At 30.3% G+C, this 18,383-nt stretch overlaps 1 protein-coding gene and 1 long non-coding RNA gene across 4 annotated transcripts; one reads left to right on the top strand and one right to left on the bottom strand.

Moving 5' to 3' along the window:
- Nucleotides 1-568: 568 nt before the first annotated feature.
- LOC131065307 (uncharacterized) lies at nucleotides 569-16,010 on the top strand. The gene is made up of 3 exons (XR_009111401.2): nucleotides 569-862; nucleotides 960-1,043; nucleotides 15,874-16,010. It is a non-coding gene; the product is annotated as an uncharacterized LOC131065307 (long non-coding RNA).
- LOC131065306 (myb-related protein 330) lies at nucleotides 15,715-17,765 on the bottom strand. Of its 3 annotated transcripts, none has more exons than XM_057999775.2 (4): nucleotides 17,458-17,765; nucleotides 17,110-17,338; nucleotides 16,873-17,002; nucleotides 15,715-16,781 (listed from the first exon to the last, which is right to left on the bottom strand). In XM_057999775.2, the coding sequence occupies exons 2-4, from the start codon at nucleotides 17,240-17,242 to the stop codon at nucleotides 15,860-15,862; spliced, it is 1,185 nt and encodes a 394-aa protein (XP_057855758.2). In that variant the 5' UTR covers nucleotides 17,243-17,338; nucleotides 17,458-17,765; the 3' UTR covers nucleotides 15,715-15,859. The 3 variants fall into 3 exon arrangements, with proteins under 3 accessions (XP_057855758.2, XP_057855756.2, XP_057855757.2); XM_057999773.2 differs by having other exon boundaries at nucleotides 17,110-17,341; nucleotides 17,458-17,764; XM_057999774.2 differs by lacking the exon at nucleotides 17,458-17,765 and having other exon boundaries at nucleotides 17,110-17,431.
- Between the last annotated feature and the right edge of the window lie 618 nt (nucleotides 17,766-18,383).

Here is an 18,383-nt window from a genome sequence, read left to right as displayed (position 1 = left end):
ATACCACGTCCATTTTTAAAGATTTTTCACCCAATAAAAAAAACACATTTCCTCAGACAAATTTTCGTCCATTGCCAAGAAAGTCCAATAAAGAATGGCCGGTGGACTGATAAGTGAACGCCCACTTATCTTAAAAGTGCTGATTCAACCTTTGTGAATTAAAAACTTTGAATGTTTAATACATTGAAGACATTCTGTAGAATAACAGTTATAGTCAATTAAAACGAAGACACGTTTTTCAACGCCGAATTAAAATATAATCTACCTTTTAATCATAACAGTAGCCTAAAACAAAAACCTTGATTAACTGGAGTCGTGTCTGAAACTGCCAGTCAATCATCCACATTTCGACGAATTTTACTTTGATGGGTAGTAGTTGATCCAGCCTACCATTCAAATCTAACGCTTACATTGAATGTTCCTGAAAAAAATATCTCAGCTAGCCTACCATTCTCATTTCGTACAAAATCCGTTAGTTCCCATCTGACAGTCAAAATTTCAAAATCTAATGTAACGACACTTTCGAATGATATATATGCTTCCATTACTAAACCATAGTTTAAGCTCAACCTTTTCCCTCCTCCACTGTTAATTTTCTCCCCTCATAACCCACAAATTCTTTGTGTAGGCACTAGTTTGCAGGGATTCAGAGTCTCCCTTCAAACAGCTTATCTAAAGCGACTTGACATCCCAAATCATTGCTGCACGTCTTAAAGCAACTTGATATGCCAGTCACTGTAGCAAAAAAGTGAAAATTATCTTCATTCAGAATGGGTCCTCTTCTTCTCACAAAGTTCGTCCGTGAATATTTACTACGAGGAATGACAAAAAGTGATGCGAAATTTCTGTTCTATGATTGAGGGTGAGCATAATTATATGTAGCCGTTTCTGCATGGTTTTTCTCGTGCTTTTTTTGGTCTTACATTTTTTTGACAGCTTAACGTTATGTCTGCGTGCAGAAGTTGCTCAGAAAACTTAAGTGCGTATGTCGAAGGAGCATGCCAGCAGTTAGTAAGCCGCAGGAATGCTTATGCTATTGAGAGGTAAGTACCATTATCATCTTTTTCGCTTTCAGAATTGTATGTGAAATTGTGTTTCTTTAGAGAGTTCCAAAATGAATTTGGATGATATAAAATCTTGTCTACCTTCTCTTTACTCTGTTATTTGATAGAATTATATGTGAAATTGTGTTTTTAAATTGAATAGAAAAATGAATTTGTAGATGATATAAAATTCTTTAAAAATAATTTATGAATATGAAATATATTATCCAAAATCGAGTGTGCTTTTTGCTAATAGTAACTCTGACTTGTTTCCACATGAAATGGGTTTTATTTAGCATTGGTCACACTAAAATCATAATAATATATAAGAAAAAGCTTTACATAAGAGAAGAGTACCAGTAATGAACATATCTAACTTCGTGCACATAGAATTCTCAAACCGTACATCCGATTTCAATTTTTGTTTTTTTAGGATATCCATGTTACCAATAATACACAGAAGTGGTGTTTTGAGAAAGAAAAGCCTGCCCAGATAACACTTACTGAAGACTTAGTCGGTGAACTGTAAGAATTTAATAGCCGCTCAAACCGCGTTAATAGTTGTTACGATGCTGTGTACGACTTTTTACTTATTATTTGTATGACTGCACAGCTTCTGAGTCCTTTTCTATAAATATGAAGGATAATTCAATCAAATAGACTGTAGAATGTACGTTAGATGTTAGGTATGGAGTCTATTCATCTCTAATAGTCTGTCTTCCCATACCTAACGTTCTACAGCATGTAGAACGTCAGCCAAACGTACGGATTGAATTCATTGGGCCTTCAAAAAATATGTACCGAATTGTCAAGGCGCTACAGCAGAGAAGGACGTCATGCCTTGAGAAGAAGTTCTAAAGCTATGGTTGAAAATGGATAGGCCATCACATGGTAAGGGAAAAGCTGGCCTTAATTAAAACTGCATTTACGCGCCTTGTATTAAAGCTGACTAGTAAGGAAGATTATGAACAAACGTATGGCATACTCTTAGGAAAACAAGAATTAATCACAACGAGTATTAGATGAAGCGGGGAAGAGTTAACCGTGTAACGTGTACTGGAATAGATCTTTTATTAAAGAGTAATATCGATCCCAATTTAAAAGTAATCAAAACAAACGAAGGATTTAACAGTTAGCAGTGCTATTCTGTAAATGGGGTTAGGATTTAACAATCAACCAACAGCCCTGGATCAACCTTGGTTAATTTATCTGTAAATGGGGTTAGGATTTAACAGTCAACATTGCTCTTCTGTTCGAGGGAGGAAGGAATGTGCACGTTAGCAGGTTGAACACCATAAATAATGTTATTAGTTGATATGTTTTTTAAAGGAAAATAAAGTTTTATACATTTATAGAAATATAGAAGTAAAATTAATGTCAATTAATAATAGATTTTATTTTTTTTAAATAGGGATAAAAATTAATTGATTACAAAAGATTACTTTGTGGTCAACAGGATTAATAATATAATTTTAAGGGTAAAATATCTAATTTGTTGATTACTTTATAAAATTTGATCATTCGAAACTACAGTAATAATTTTTTATGTATGTGTCAATATTAATAGTTACATCAAAAAATGTTTTATAATTTGTATGCTTTAGAATTATAGATGAATTGGTAAACCTAATAGACATTCATTTTTTCATTAATCCCATCATTATTAACCATACAAATTGTAAAACACATTCTTAAGATTTTTTCTATTAATATAAGCAATTATATTAAATTTTTAAGATCTTATATAATTATAAATGACTTTTAATCAACAACATTCTCCTTTAAGATTAAAATTATAACATAAAAACAACTTAGTTTTTTTTTAATCATAGAATTCGCAAACTATTAACTATTAATTTTATTATTTTATAAACCCTTTTTGCATTATTGTTCTTTAAGAATAAAGACTTTTGGTCAATATATTTTCTTTTGGTGAGGAGAAATTATAAAAATAAATTATAATTTTATATTTATAATTTAAAACAAAAAACCTTAAAATTAATATTGACTTTAAAAGCAATATAGTTTAAGATGATTATTACACAAAATTTATTTTTTATTAAATAAAATATACCGTAATACATTTCATAGATTTGAATGTGTAAAGTCTTTTCATTAATGTTTTGAATCATATTCTATGATCTATCATTGAAACAAGTAGATATTGAGAGAATGATGGTGTATAATGGATTTTTACAATTTGATTAACATTTAGGATCAATTTTATTGTATAATGAAATATTTCAAGAAACATTGATGAAATTTGTTTTATGTTGTCAAACCTAAAAAAAATTCATTATATATAATATATAGATAATGAAAATTGAATAGATTTAAATAAATTATATTTAATATTATTAATTAAAAACTAGTTAAATTTTAAAAAATTATAATAACTTTAGATCATATATAAATAGTTTTAATTAATTATTATTTTAATAATTTTTTTAATGATTTTTATGGTCATAATTAAATTATATATGTCTATATTTTTATCATTATATAAAATTATAGTAGTTTGAAATGCTACTACATGCAGGAAGATCTATTCTAGTAAAATTATTTCAAATTAAATCTAATCTAGTTACACTTTTAAAAAACTAAATCTTAATAAAATATAATAAAAATATATACCATCACCCTTACCAATTAAATTGAACCGATATTTATTTTTGTATGTGTGCAAGTATATGGGTGTAGATGTATGTGTATGTGTGTAGGTATGTGGTTGTAGATGTATGTGTATGTGTGTATCCTAAAGTAATTCTTCACTAATATTAAATATATGACTAACCTTCAAAATATGAAGATATTTGAATGTAAAATGTCAATAAAAAATTTACTATTAGAAGTGGATATTATGTAATTTTCTAAAAAAAAATTAATCCTATACAATGATATACCTCTAATATTTTATACTATTCAATGAAAAGAGAATAATCTCATAATTGTAATGTATGTAAATTAAAAAAAAAAAAAAATTAAATATTTAAATAAAATTATAAAAAAATTATTATACTGTAATTTATTTTATTTTGTGACATCCCCTTGTCTTAAAAAATATATATTTGGGGAGAAGGATGTCTGTTGGAACATCTTTTTAAACCACCCTGATTTTGGGTGGGTGGGTTGGTTGGTTTTTAAAAAAAATTTTGACACTTGTAGTCTTTTAGTTATTCTTTGTGGTTTTTTGTAATGCTTTGTCAATGGGGCTTTGGTTTGTTAGTGAAATTGAATGGTTCTTATTGAGCCCACTAAAATCAAGTCTTGCTAAGTCTTGATTGAAATCATAAGAGACAAGGATTGAAATCAAAAGAGACGAGGCTGGGATCATACTAAATTTGATGGAATAGTCCTACCTATTTGATGTGAGTTCTATACATTAATAAAATAAATATCAATATTTATGTTTATTTTTTATTAAATATTTCATCTATTTAGAAACTTTATCCTCTTCAAACATAAGTGTTTACTTATTCATATTTTTATAAATGAAAATATCATAAACTTTAGTAATAATTAATAATTATAATTATAATTATAATTAACAATTTTGTTGTAATAATTAATAATTAAAATTATAATTAACAATTTTGTTATAATTGATTATCTTATAATTTTGATTTTTTAAAATTATTGATGTTTGATAAATGTTGTAATTTTTGTATGTTTAATAATTGAAATATGATTAATTGTTATTTTAGGAGGTTATTTTGAAATTTAATATTTTCATCTATATTTTAAATTATTAATATTTATCTTTTGCATATTTATACATGTAAAGTAATTTTTGATGTGTAAATGTTTAAGAGAGATTAAAAAATGTCTTATTTTATTGAAAAATAATTGAATTATGACAATAATAATTATTTTTTACTTAATTTTTTTAAGATGAACAAATTATACAATCTTTTTTAATTTTTAGTAAATTTATTTTTTATTTACAATTATTGATACTATTTCTTTTTACTTGTATATAATATTTTATAAAGATATTTCTTATATTAATATTTTTTATATTTACATATTTTAACATTGTTTTTTGTTAAAAAATTCTTTTAACAAATTTTATTAAATAATTAGATAGAAACTCTCTTAATTTTTATTATTTTGACTCAATTCAATTGAAAATTAATTGATACATTTAATTACTTCCATTTCCTTAATGTAAAAGGAAATTAATTAATAGTATCTAAATTTCATGTAAATGTAAGACAAAGTATATATTCATATGCTCATTTTTCATTTACAATTAAATTGTTAGGATTTAAGTGTTTAATTATAATTCAATTATATGCAATCATTAAATAGTTTACATATATAGTATTCCTATACATTTTTTAAAATGGTCTTATTTCAAAATATTTTAATTTGAATAAAATGATTTATTTCTCAATTAAAAATTTAAAAAATTTAAATGATTTAATTTACATGTCACAATTTTCATTAAATATTTATTTTGCCATTTTTTTCATTTATGGGTAAAAGCACAAAGCCGTGTCACACTTTTATAAAGGAAATGGCCAATGTTGATTCAACTTTTTAAATTGAATCAATAAAAGGTGAAATATATGATTTGAATTTTGAAATTATGTAAACTAAAAAATGAATAATTTTTTGTGTATTTTATGTTTGTAATTATTTAAAAAACTTAAAAATTTATTTGAATATACTTTGTTATGAAGTAAACAGTATAATTTAGTTGTTGATAAAATGTTGAAATTGAAGTTACATGAAGCTTCAAACTTTACATAGTAAATTTTACCTATTTTTCTTCAATTTTTTTTGTGTATATTGATAACTTGAAACTTTAGTGCAAAAATATATTCTTAACTATTTTTTATGTATATATATTTTTCAATAAATTTGAAAACTTATGCCCATTGAAATCTAACTCTTTCCATTTGGCGTCAATTTTTTTCTTAATTATTTATCCAAATTGGAAAATAATTATATCATCTTCACATAGACTTTTTTCTCTAGTACATTATTTTTTTTCAAAAAATTTAAATAAATTCTAGTATTTTTTCTTTACAAGATAGTCAACCTTATATTTTACCATTGATGACCTACTTTCAATAAAAATAAAATATTAAATATTAAAAACTAATTAAAATATTAAAAGATATATATATTGGAAAAATCACTTATAGATCTATAAAAGGGTATTTCTACATTTAAAAAAAAAATGTTATGTATAAAGTAGGATTTGTTGAAACATCAATTTTTTTTAAAAAATAAAAAAAATTATAATTAGACTCAAAGTGGTATAAAATATAAATTTAGTGGATAATTCAATTTGGAAAAGTTGTGGGTCATATATAAGATATCTATAATGAATCTCTATAAACCATATGTTTGACTAAAATAATTTTTTAGTTAATTCACTTGTGTTGATAAATTGGCCTGAAACAATTTTGTGTGTTTACCTTTATTACATAAAGATTAATTTAAGTCTATCTATTTAGTTATATTAAAAAAAAAACATTATATTATCTATTTGAAAATAAGATATTAGTTTAAAATAATTAATAATAAATTTTTTAATTATATCAATACTTTATCAAAAAAAATAACAATTAAAAATAAATTTTTAAGATAATTTTTTTTAACTAGTCTAATTAATTTTAATTAAACTATTTGAACTTACCTAAAGTATTTTATTTTTAAATAATTAGTAATTAAATTTAATATTTTCAATACTTTCTTAAAATAAATATAATAATTTATTTATGATAAAATATTTTAACTCATCTATTCTAATTTTAATTAAATTATTTGAACTCACCCAAACAAATCACCGCTTCCCTTAATTAAGACTACACTACAAGTGCAACTATTTCCAACTTACTTTCAAATTCAAAACCTCTAACATTTAGTTGATTATCTTATATATTGTATTGATATATAGTTATGTGTCATCAACTCATCAATATAAAATAGAATTAAAAAAGTAACTGAATATCTCATAGCATAAAAAATTTACATCAACATATATAATTGTCAACATCATAGATATTTTATTATTTATTTATCATGTCTTGATTTGCATATAATAATAAAATATGGTTGATTATTTTTTAAGGAAGTTCTTTTCACACAATAGACCCATTACAATTATTCTCAAAACCCTTTAATTAGGCATAGGTACAAGCCAAGATAAATAATTTAATTAGGTTGATAAAAGTAAATGATAGATCACTATAGAACATAGGGTCCGGGATAGGGTAAGTGTAAGAAATGGAGGGTCAAAATGAAGTTACAAGTGACTACTTTTTCTCTTTAAAATTTAAAGAAACAAGTAATTCAAGATGACTAAACTCAAAATTTGTTATATATGGGTAGAAATAAGAAATAATAATGTTTCAAGTCTAGTTTCTAAATTATTTAGTTTTATCTAGAAAAATGAAAGATTAAGTGGTCCAAATGCTAAGAAAACTTCAAAATGTTCATACTTTCATCACTAAAATATATGATGTGTAGTCTTTTTTTTTAAATATATTAAGTAGCTTTTAGAATCTATTAATGGAAAAATAAGAGCATATTGTATGAATTTTATTGTTTAATTATATTTTTTTAATAGATTTTTTCAAAGTAGATATGTGCTAAACAGATAACCACTAACTTTTATGCATATCATCTAAAATTCATATGAATGATATATGTATATGTATATGTATACATATATTTATATGAATTTGTATATGTATATATTTGTATAATGTAAATTGTTCAATTAATTGGATTCCTAATACTTTTTTAGTGTTCAATTACTAGTTCTATAGCTTAGATAAAGTTGATTTAACTTATATATGTTCAACCTTACTTAGGCTCTTAAATGTCCATATACTCAAATATATTAGGCATATAAGGTGTATTTAAAGTAGTTTACACATGGTCTTCGGACATGGTTTACTCATTTCTCTTTTATTCATATATTGATTATCCTACTCTAAAGTTTTAAAAAAAAAATTCTAGAAAATGTTCTTGTAGGGTTTTCCAGAAAGAAGTGATAGAGATAAATTTGTTTTACTAATTAATTAATTCAGTTATAACTATAGTGGAGAAGTAAATGCATTGAATAATAGGGTTATAATTTTTTACAATATTTCGTAGGCAATGCTGATAAAATTACTGGATTTTTAAATAAAAATATAACCTTAATGTCATGTCCTTTATTAAAAGAGGCGGCTAGGGATTTAATTGAGATAAGAAGGAGCCTTTGTCATCCATATAAATTAAGAACATTGAAGTGAGTCTTTATACAATAGACTACCAAGAAAACATGCATATGGTGCTAAAGAAAAATGGTATTTTTTTTATTATACATAATAACTGTATGAATCATGCATGAGAAGTACTAGTTATACATGCATGTTCATTCTTGGAGTAAAAGGAGGCTTGTAATTTCAAGTGTCATTTATATAGAGAGTATCTCTTGATTGATAGAATAACAAGTGTTAATGTTGTGCATAGATAAGTATGTCTTGATTTACATGTGGAGTGGTATTCATATGTATAATTGAGTATACATTGATTCACACGTGGAGTGCTATTCACATGGATAATACAATATTTTTTAATTTACAAGACAAGTAACATACTTTTGAACATGTATTTATTCATATGTATTGTTGGGAAATTATGGTATCTAAATAGACATGAGTAGTTTGGAGTGTTTTTAGTTGAGGTTGTAGCATGTGTAGTCTATATAATTAATTGGTGTAAAACTAAGAGTGTTAAGAACATGATTTTAGAAGAAGCATTAAGCAAAGGAAAACATAATGTTATACGTATTCTAGTGGTTGGATACGTGGAATATGCACATGTCTTAGATGAATTAAGAAATAGATAGTAGTCTAACATACCTAATAACACTAAAAAACAACAACCATGTCTTCCTACATAAAACCCTCGGCCTCTTTGCAGGAACCTTCTCTAGGTGCCTCTGCTTCGATGGGGGGGACTGATGTTTCTAGAAGCTCTAATGGAACAATCAATGCTAGTGATGAAGTGATTGATGTGCCTCCATTGATGTGTGCTAGAGCTCCTTGTTGTGTTGATTCAGCCACCTATGTTTCAGGTGCGGATTGCTCAACTTTTGGGGTCTCTAGGGGATCTTATGCGGATCGTCTAGCTTTTGGAGGGGGTAAGCGCTCTGTTCACGCTAAGACTAAGTCTTTTCCTATTTGTTAGTCTATTTCTATTAATCTAGAAGAAGAGATGATTAAAGAGATTGATCAGGTTGCCTTTGATCTTTCTTCTACTACGGTTATATGCCAATTTAGGGGTTTTTGGCCCAGTCTCCCAAGACTCCATGACTGGATCTCTAAGAATTGGGAACCCCTCATTTCAGGTTTGGTTTAGATTTTCCCTTTGGCCAAGGGTTTTTTTATTTCCAAGTTTGATAAAGTGGCGAATAGAAATATTATTCTATGTGACCATTTTTTTACTTGGGAGAATCGTTTCCCTTGATGATTAAGCCCTAGCAGGAGGATTTTAATCCCTCATCTAAATCTTTCTATAAAATGCCGATTTGGGTTAGACTTCCCAACCTCCCACTTCTTCTTTGGGTTGACCAGCTCCTTGAGGAAGTGGGTGAGGCATCCGGAGATTTTCTTATGGTGGATGTGGAGTCCTCTGATATCCTTCATTCCACCTATGCTCATATTTTGGTAGATATTGATGCTTCTAAGGGGCTCCCAGCAGAGATCAAAATTTTGATCCCCAAGGGTTTCTAGATTCAACCTTTGGATTATGAAGGGATTCCCTTCAGATGTAGAAGATGCTTCAAGACTAGGCATGTCGCGACTCAATGTGATTTAGAAAAAGTTAAAGTGAATAATCCCTCTTCATGGTGGAAAGGTGCCTCTTCTCAATATTATTCGATATTCAAGAGCTCTTCTCAAATGGTTGGGAAGGATCTTCCCATCAATGGCTCTAAAGTGCATGTGGTAGATTCTACTGGATCTGTCCCCTTGGTCCCTAAGACAAGATCTGATACTCCTTCAGTGGATGTTGTTGAAGGTTCTATCCCTTCTATTGATGTTTCAAATGGTGTTCTTGCTTTGATTCCTTCTGAGCCATCTAGTGGCCCTGATATATTACATGTTGTTGGATCTACCCCTGAAGCAGGGTGTGACAAGATTCTGGATGGTAAGTCTACTGAGGTTGCCCAGGTATAACTGTTTCTACTTCTGATGCATTTGCTGGATGTGTCCTATTGTCTATTTTTTCTTCCAGGGATGTGCCTGGCCCTAGCTCTGCTGGTTCTGTTGGCTCTTTGATGTTTGTTGGCCTCTCCTTGGGTGTTGGGTTTCCTACGTTGGATTCGCTGGATTGACAAGCTGAGGCTACTAAGGTTGAAGAAGGTTGGATTTCAGTTAAAAGAAAACATTCTAAAAGGTCTTTTCCTTCTTTTGACTTGACCCTTAGATCCCAAAAGAAGGGATCCAAAGGGAAATCCTAATGATGGTTGTTTTCTCCAGGTTGGGGGTGCCTATTGTTAAAACCCCTTAGGGTAGTTGGAACTTTATTTTGCCTTTTCATTTTTACTGCTCGTTGTATCTCCTTTTGGATCTCAGTCTGCCTAAAGATTTTCCATGCATATGTTTTTGTTTGTCAAGCAAATTTTCATTTTGGAGGGGTCAGTCTATTTTGATCCCCTTTCTTAGCTTTTCTCCATCTCATTTTAGTTCAACTTCATTTAGTGGTTATTCTTGAATGTCTTTAGATGTGGGTTTCAGGCTCCCCCAAATTAACATGCTTTGCATAGGGTTTTAGGTCCCTTCAAAACCCATTTTTCCCTTAATGAAAAACATACCTAATAACATGCTAAGTCTACTGAACAACAAAGCCGAATCTAGTTGACAGGTTCGAGATCGATTGTTTGCACCTACACCAATATCACATCTTTCCATAATCACATGGTTTTACATGTGTTTAGAGAGGGTAATCAATTAGAGGATCTTCTTGCTAGTTTGGTAACTCAAACAAATGAGTTAATTGTTTGGGAGGAAATATTTGGCCTTCTAACTAATAATTTCAAAGTCTGCACCTAGATAGTTATGGCATTCATAATTAAAATTCTATCATCTTTGGGTTTGCCCATATGTACCAAATTCAAGATGAATTTTAAATTCATTAAGTTCACTCCCTAAATGTTAAAGATGATAGCTTCAGTCAGATAAATATGATCATGAATAAGACTTACATTATTAGAATAATTTATATATGTATACCAATATACATAATAATAATAATTGAGTTTATTGTTATTATTATATATATTAATATACATACATTAATATTTTTATCATGAATAAATTAAATCTGATTAAATAATCTAATGACTAATCATATATTGATCATCATCTTCCAAGTGTAAATATGTGATCATGCATGATCCATACCTTGTTGATAGAGTGTATCAACTATCTTCTTCAATTTACCATAAATCGATAATGTATATTGATTAATTGATTCTTTATTTTAACATACCGATTGTGAATCGGTTGTGTTAACTGAATAGTTAACTATCAAATTTGAATCGATATTCGTTTGTAATAATAAACAGTATGTTAATGCTACCGATTATGGATCAGTATTTGCAATATTAAATGGACAGACATATCAGTGGAGAGACATGTCTCCACACATGTGGAGACATGCCTATCCATCGATGTGCCTCCCCATTTAGATATATATAATTCACAAACAGATCGATGAAGATTGTAGTGCAATCTATTAGTGCAAGCCTTTGAAGATTGATCTCATTCTCAACACAACAATATTTGTGATATAATCAACAACACTTGAAGTATTATCAATACTTGGAAAATCAACATACTTTGTGGACATACTATCTTCCCTTATACTTGCAGCAACCTGCAAGATTCATAGGTTAGTGAGATCATCATTTGTGAGACAATAAAATTAAAAGATACCTCTATTTTATCTACTAAGAAATCTAATCTACATTAACACTAAAGTTACCAAACTTACTTCTATTGTCTTGTTCCTCTATTTTCTGGTGTTGAGTGTTCTGCTTTAGGTTTTCTATACTATGAATGTGGGAGGGTATTTGGTCCAAATCGAACCAAAAGACCATGAAAATGTTAGAAAGGATATCGAGGTTTGGGATATCTTGGAGGTAAGAAATTTTGCCCCTTATATTCTATCTATGGAAGGGTTTGATTAGACCCTTTCCATGGTATTTGCTGGTTAATAGAAAAATGTTGAGGTTTTGGTTCATGGCAACTCTTTACAGGTCTTAGTGGAAACCATAGCTATGGTGACTAGTATCCCCAATGAAGGTGTGCAATTGCAGAAGAAAAATAAGGGGGACTATAAGTAGGCTATGTGAAATTTCTTAAAAGAAGGGGGAAAAAGTTAAATAGCTCCAAAATGGCTACAATTATGAAGACCTTCTTGGTTCTTGGCTAAGGGTTGCAGAGGTTTTAATGAGGTATGTTAATATTCAAGGATAGTATAAGTGGTTTCCCACCTTTTTATTTGCTATGCTTAATTATTTCCACTACCAGATGAAGCCTAATTTCTCTTTCTATATTTTTACCTCTTTGGAAGAATCTATGTTAAAAATTGTTGGTTATGATAATCCCCTACTCCACTAGGGGATGATCCTTCATGTATTTCAATGTAACCTAGCCCTTACTCCTATGTTTAACCCTAAACCCAAGATTGCCAATCCTTTCATTCTTGTGCAACATGCCATTACCAAATTAGCTACCCTTGGTATTGCTTCTTCTTCAATAACATTAGTCCCTATGTCAAATTTGATCACTTCCATCTTGGCTTCACACATTTCCCTAGGAATCCTATTTTTCTCATTCCCTAAGTATTAGAAAGACAAAAGGGTGTGTTTCTTTGAACCTCTAAAGAATTCTTTTGTTCCAAATACTAAAAATTAGTGTTGAGTCCTCAAGCTATGAGTAGATTCTACCTCTTTCTTTTCTTCTCCTAACCATAATGGTTCCCCAAAATCCTTTCTCTCACTCCTCTAAAAGAGGACACTATGGAAGAAGTGGTGCCCATTTTCAAACCCACCCAAAGAAATGATTTTGTGGGTCAAACTCCAACAAAATATAGAGGAGATTTGTAGGATTTTCAATATGCACATGAAACTTTCTAAGTGGTAGATGACCCAATTACATTAGGCCAAGAGAAAAATTCAAACTTTGGAGAAGTTGGTCTTCAATAAAGCCTAGGACTATCTTAAAATAAGATCTCCATAATAGGGCATGGGAAGAAACCAAGAAAATATTTGAGACCTTTGAAAGTTGGAGGGTTATTGTGCAAGAGACCTAAAATATTAAGAAAGAGGCCAAGAATCCTCATTTAGAAGTGGATGTTGAAAATTTAAAAGAGTCAAGAGATCCTCATGAAGAACATTTTGAATATTATGGACTACTATGTAAAATCGATTAAAAGTACTCCCCTTATCATTTATATCCTCCAACAAGAGATGGAAGGCAAAAATGAGATAAAAACAAAAGAGATGTGATGTGGTTCCTATAGCTCAAGGTAGCCTCTCACAACAAGTTCAAAAAAGACCAAAGTATTTGATTGAGCTCTCGAACTCTCCTCTCTAGGCTAAAGGTGATGTTGATACTCCAAGATCTAAGGGCGTCTCTTTTAAAGTGTGGTTTGATATCTTGTAGAAACAATGATAGGATACTAAGGGAGTGTTGTCCCTTAATGTTAGTAAACTTTTTTTTGGTTCTTTGGTGGTCCCTTATTTTCTAGTTGTTCAATTCTAAGTACTTCTAATTTTTTGTTTTTTGATCAATCTCACTCCTTGTGAGATTCATTTCATTTGCCTTGATGATGACTATGTAACGGATTCAAGCCCTTCTCATGCTAAATCAAAACATACCTAATATCCACAAAACTAGACATAATGTATTGTGCAACTCTTATTTCAAGGTCTTTGAAGTCTCCAAAAAACTTTCATTGACAAGCAAGAAAAAGGATTCTAAGATATGTGAGTGCAACCAAATATTATGGAATTTTGTTTTCAAGGTTGGATGAGTTCTAATTCATAGGAAAAACATACAACAATTATACAAGCAATATTGATGATAGGAAGAGTACATATGTTTATAATTTTATTTTGGAATAATCACAATATCTTGGGAAGTCAAGAGATATTGTCAAACTTTCATCACTAAAAGTAGAGTATGTAGAACAACACGAATAACATCTTAGTCAATTTGAAAAATAAGAGTGTTAATGAATTTTATGTATGAATAAGAAGTACTAACAAAGATTTTTTGAGATAAGAACTTAATAATACATTATCAAATAATCCTATCTTTCACAAAAGGATTAAAGTTTTGAACATATATACACCAAATACCATTTGATTAAAGAATTAGTCAACAACCTCAATATTTATTGAGAATTTTACAAATTTGAAGATTAGTATGCAGACATATTCAGCAAACCATTACAAAATACAAGATTTCAATATTTAAAAGATTATTTAGCATCCCAAATGGAAATATTTTTTCATGAAGGGAGAGTATTTTCAATAGCATGTAACATCTTTCCTTCGCATATCTTTGTTTTGCCATATTCTATATTCTATATTCTATTAATATTACCTACAAATAGGTAGTGTTAAAAGATTCTAATATGTATGAAAAATAAGGGACAAAAAGATGATCGTGCTACTTATCAGTGATTTCTTCAATCTTCTTTGGCACTAATCTTTGAATTGTATGAAATAGGTGTTGTGTATCATGCTCAAAAGTTCTATGTTGTTTTAGTTTTAGGAATGCATGGCACAAGCAATATATATAGGATTTTGAATTATCTCTCAAATAGTGCAAACTAAAAATACATAGCACTTACAGAATGAATAAGGCTTTGTTTCTATGTCCGTGCAGTGCGTGCAATGTAAAAGCTGAATTTCTATGGTTTAAATTTCTATAAAAAGCTTTTTTATCGATGGAAGTATTAAGTTTATGTTTCTGCTTTTATTCTCTATTTCCTTCACTAGTCAAAATGTAATCTGTAGAAACAAGATTGAAAATCTTGTAAAGCTACAGCCGCTACAACATTTTAGTTTACTCCAAATCTAATTAATTGTCAAATTATACTAAACAATCTTTATACAATATCTCTGTAAAACAAAGGAGTTTAGACTTAAGGCTCGCATCAGACTACTCCATTGATATTTGATACCCTTTCTGCATTCTCTTTCTATATATATTTGTTTTCCTTCCTCTCTTGATCTCTATTTGGTTTCCTCTTATTATTTTTATGATCCTAGCTTTGATACCGGTTTGGGTCGTGGTTTAAATTCTCCCTCTTTCTTTTTCCTTTCCAGACATCAGCTTTTTCTAAATAATTAACAACTGTTTCGTTTCTTTTTTGTGGAATTTCACTTAAATCAGAATTTCAGGTTCATGGTTTCATTCAATCTCTTTGAAGAGACGTTCAGTTTGAAAATCATTATTAAAAAACAAAAATGCCAACATTTGTATACTCATACTGTTTATATTCTATATGAATGTGAAATTGAACATTAAAATTTCCACTTTGTTCAGCTTAACATGCTTTGTATGAACTGAATTAGAACATGGGATGTTCAACTGATTTCTTTTTCAAATTAAAGGATTAAGAAAAATCATCTAGACATATGAAATTCCATAAATATAACAACAATTCTTTGATCGCAAGAATCGAATACAATGTTGCTTGTCTACAAAACAATAATTCAGAGATAGATACCAAGTTTCTGATATAGATATAAGCATGTACAAAACAATTCTAATGCTATATCATATTTGCTACAACTTTTCAGGAAAACTCGATGGATATTCTGATGGTTGGGACATCATAGACCACATCTCGTATGCACGATGGTTTGGAGTCTCAGTATGTGAAAACTGCTGCTTGTTTTCTAACAGTAAAGGTGCAACATCCTTGTTTGTTTCGCCATAAAACTGACCACCATCCATGAAGGAATCCAGTAAGTAAGAGAATGCATCTGAATTGTAGTCCTCCATATGAGTGATAAGATGATTGTTTTCTGGTAGCACTTGACGTTGTTGCATCTCAGATTGCTCAAAATTGTCAGGAAAAGCTCCGGATGAATAATTTTGATTGAGTACAGCACCAGATAAGCAAGGAATGCTTTGCAGGATTGAATCTGTCGTTGCAGGTGCCACAAAATAGCTATTTGTGATGGACTCCCTTCTCAAATATTGGGAAGCATCACTATCTTGTAAGCCCACTCCCAGAATAGCATTAGAATAGGAAATCGATATTGGATTCATGGGAACAGCACTGATAGAGTATTGTGCTTCGTGAATGAAAGGTGGGGGTATACTGTTTGAAGTGCCATTAGAAGTATCATTGAAAGCATAATTTAGGCTATCTGTTACAGAAACTTGTGGAAGCTCACTATCCTTGATGATCTCTGGTGAAACTTGGTGTTTGGTAGGTTGAAAGGCAGCTTCAACATTATCAGGCAAGACATCAGTTTGTGGAGATTTGTCTGGAGAATGATGATGAGAAGCTTCTGGGCTGAGTTTGCTTTCAGAATCTACATTACTTTTATCATTGTCATAAAGTTCTGATTCAGAAAGGGGTCTGTGGGTTCGAGGATCAATGCCCTGGCTTATAAGTTTTTTGCTAAGGTGGGTATTCCAGAAGTTCTTAATCTCGTTATCAGTCCGGCCAGGTATACGTCCTGCGATTAGAGACCACCTGAAAAGCGATGATATAACATCGACTCAATTATTTCATTGTAGATCTATTTTTCGTTTCTAGATTATAGCAGTAGAGTGATTAGACATACCTGTTACCCAGAAGACGATGCAATCTAAGAATGATGTCTTCTTCATCGGGCAGAATCCGGCCTCTTTTAACATCAGGTCGCAGGTAATTCATCCATCTCAATCGGCAGCTCTTTCCGCACCGCATCAAACCTTTCAAAGCAATACAAGAATTAATTAAATGGCCGCGATCAAACGTTTCATCCCACAAGAAAAAACAAACAAAAGAACGAAACCCCAAGTCTAAATAGCTTTTATACCTGCTTTCCTAGGAAGCGTTCTCCACCCGCCTTCACCGTGCTTTTGTATGTACTGTGCGAGAAAATCGTCTTCCTCGGGAGTCCATGGGCCTCTGTTGAGACCCACTTTCGAACAGCAAGGAGTACGCCCCATTTCAAACACTAACCCTAATTAGGGTTTCAAGACTCCCAGAAGCTCTTCTACTTATTGTATGAAGACCCAATCTTTTGCAGCGCAGAGTTACCGGGACTACTATATACATACAGAACCAAAACACAATCACTGACACAATAAATAAATTTATTGATTGACACAGGCCCACAACAGGGAATCATTGAATGCAAAATGAATAATGAAACCCGTCTTACCTTGTCTATTGCTTTAAAAATGTTTGATACGCAGATAAAATGTCTGCTTCTAATACTAAATAGCACGTTCACTGAATAAATTATTTCGTGTCTGGTCGAGTTCTGCAACTCTGTGGTGTCAAACCTCTGCAACTGTTATAATAATGGATAGAATCGTTTTGGTTTTAAACGTGAAGGTGTGTCCATTTATTGATACACGTTTGCTGTACTAGCTTAAAGTAAAAAGAAATTAGCACAAATGGGCCTACCCTTGGATTTAATTATTGTTTCTTTCCCACCCAATTTATCCATTTCTTTGAGTAGAAGAAAAGCGCAAATATCATTCAAAATTAGCCGCGAACTTTTTCTCACGTGAGATGTTATATTTCTAACAACTGTAAATTTTGATTCTTCTCTCATGTAGCTATTCATTCGTCACTTAATACAAAACTTGAGACAAGAGTCGGACAGCGACTACTAATTTGATGTTTTCCTGCTTTTCATAAAAATAACGAGAGTGTTTTTTTGTTTTTTTTTGGGCTGTTATCTAATGTTTTTTATTAGATAAGCTGGGAAAAGAGTCTTAGTTCCTTACAATGTAATTGAGAAGAGAAGGAAGGTCCCAGGATTATACAAAGCTACCAATAAATAAAGCTACCAATAAATATAGTCGATTCTATGCAAAACAGTCACAAGACAAAAACATTTGAATAATAAAGAGAGACATTCAGTAAAGTTACTTTGAGAAGTGCTTACTCTTAATTTGGACATGGGAACGTGAGAAATGCTTTGGAAGACCTTTCTTCCTACATTAACCAATAGTCTTAAGATAACCCGTGATCCTCACCACCAGAACATGGAGAGTGGGGAAGGAGAAAATGATTATTGGCTCCAATGGGAGACAAGCCACCAAGGGGGAAAGGATCTAGAGAAGAGGACTACAAAGG

The sequence above is a fragment of the Cryptomeria japonica genome, chromosome 1, assembly GCF_030272615.1.
Source record: "Cryptomeria japonica chromosome 1, Sugi_1.0, whole genome shotgun sequence".
NCBI classification, from domain to species: domain Eukaryota; kingdom Viridiplantae; phylum Streptophyta; class Pinopsida; order Cupressales; family Cupressaceae; genus Cryptomeria; species Cryptomeria japonica.
This window is presented reverse-complemented; position numbering and strand designations above follow the sequence as displayed.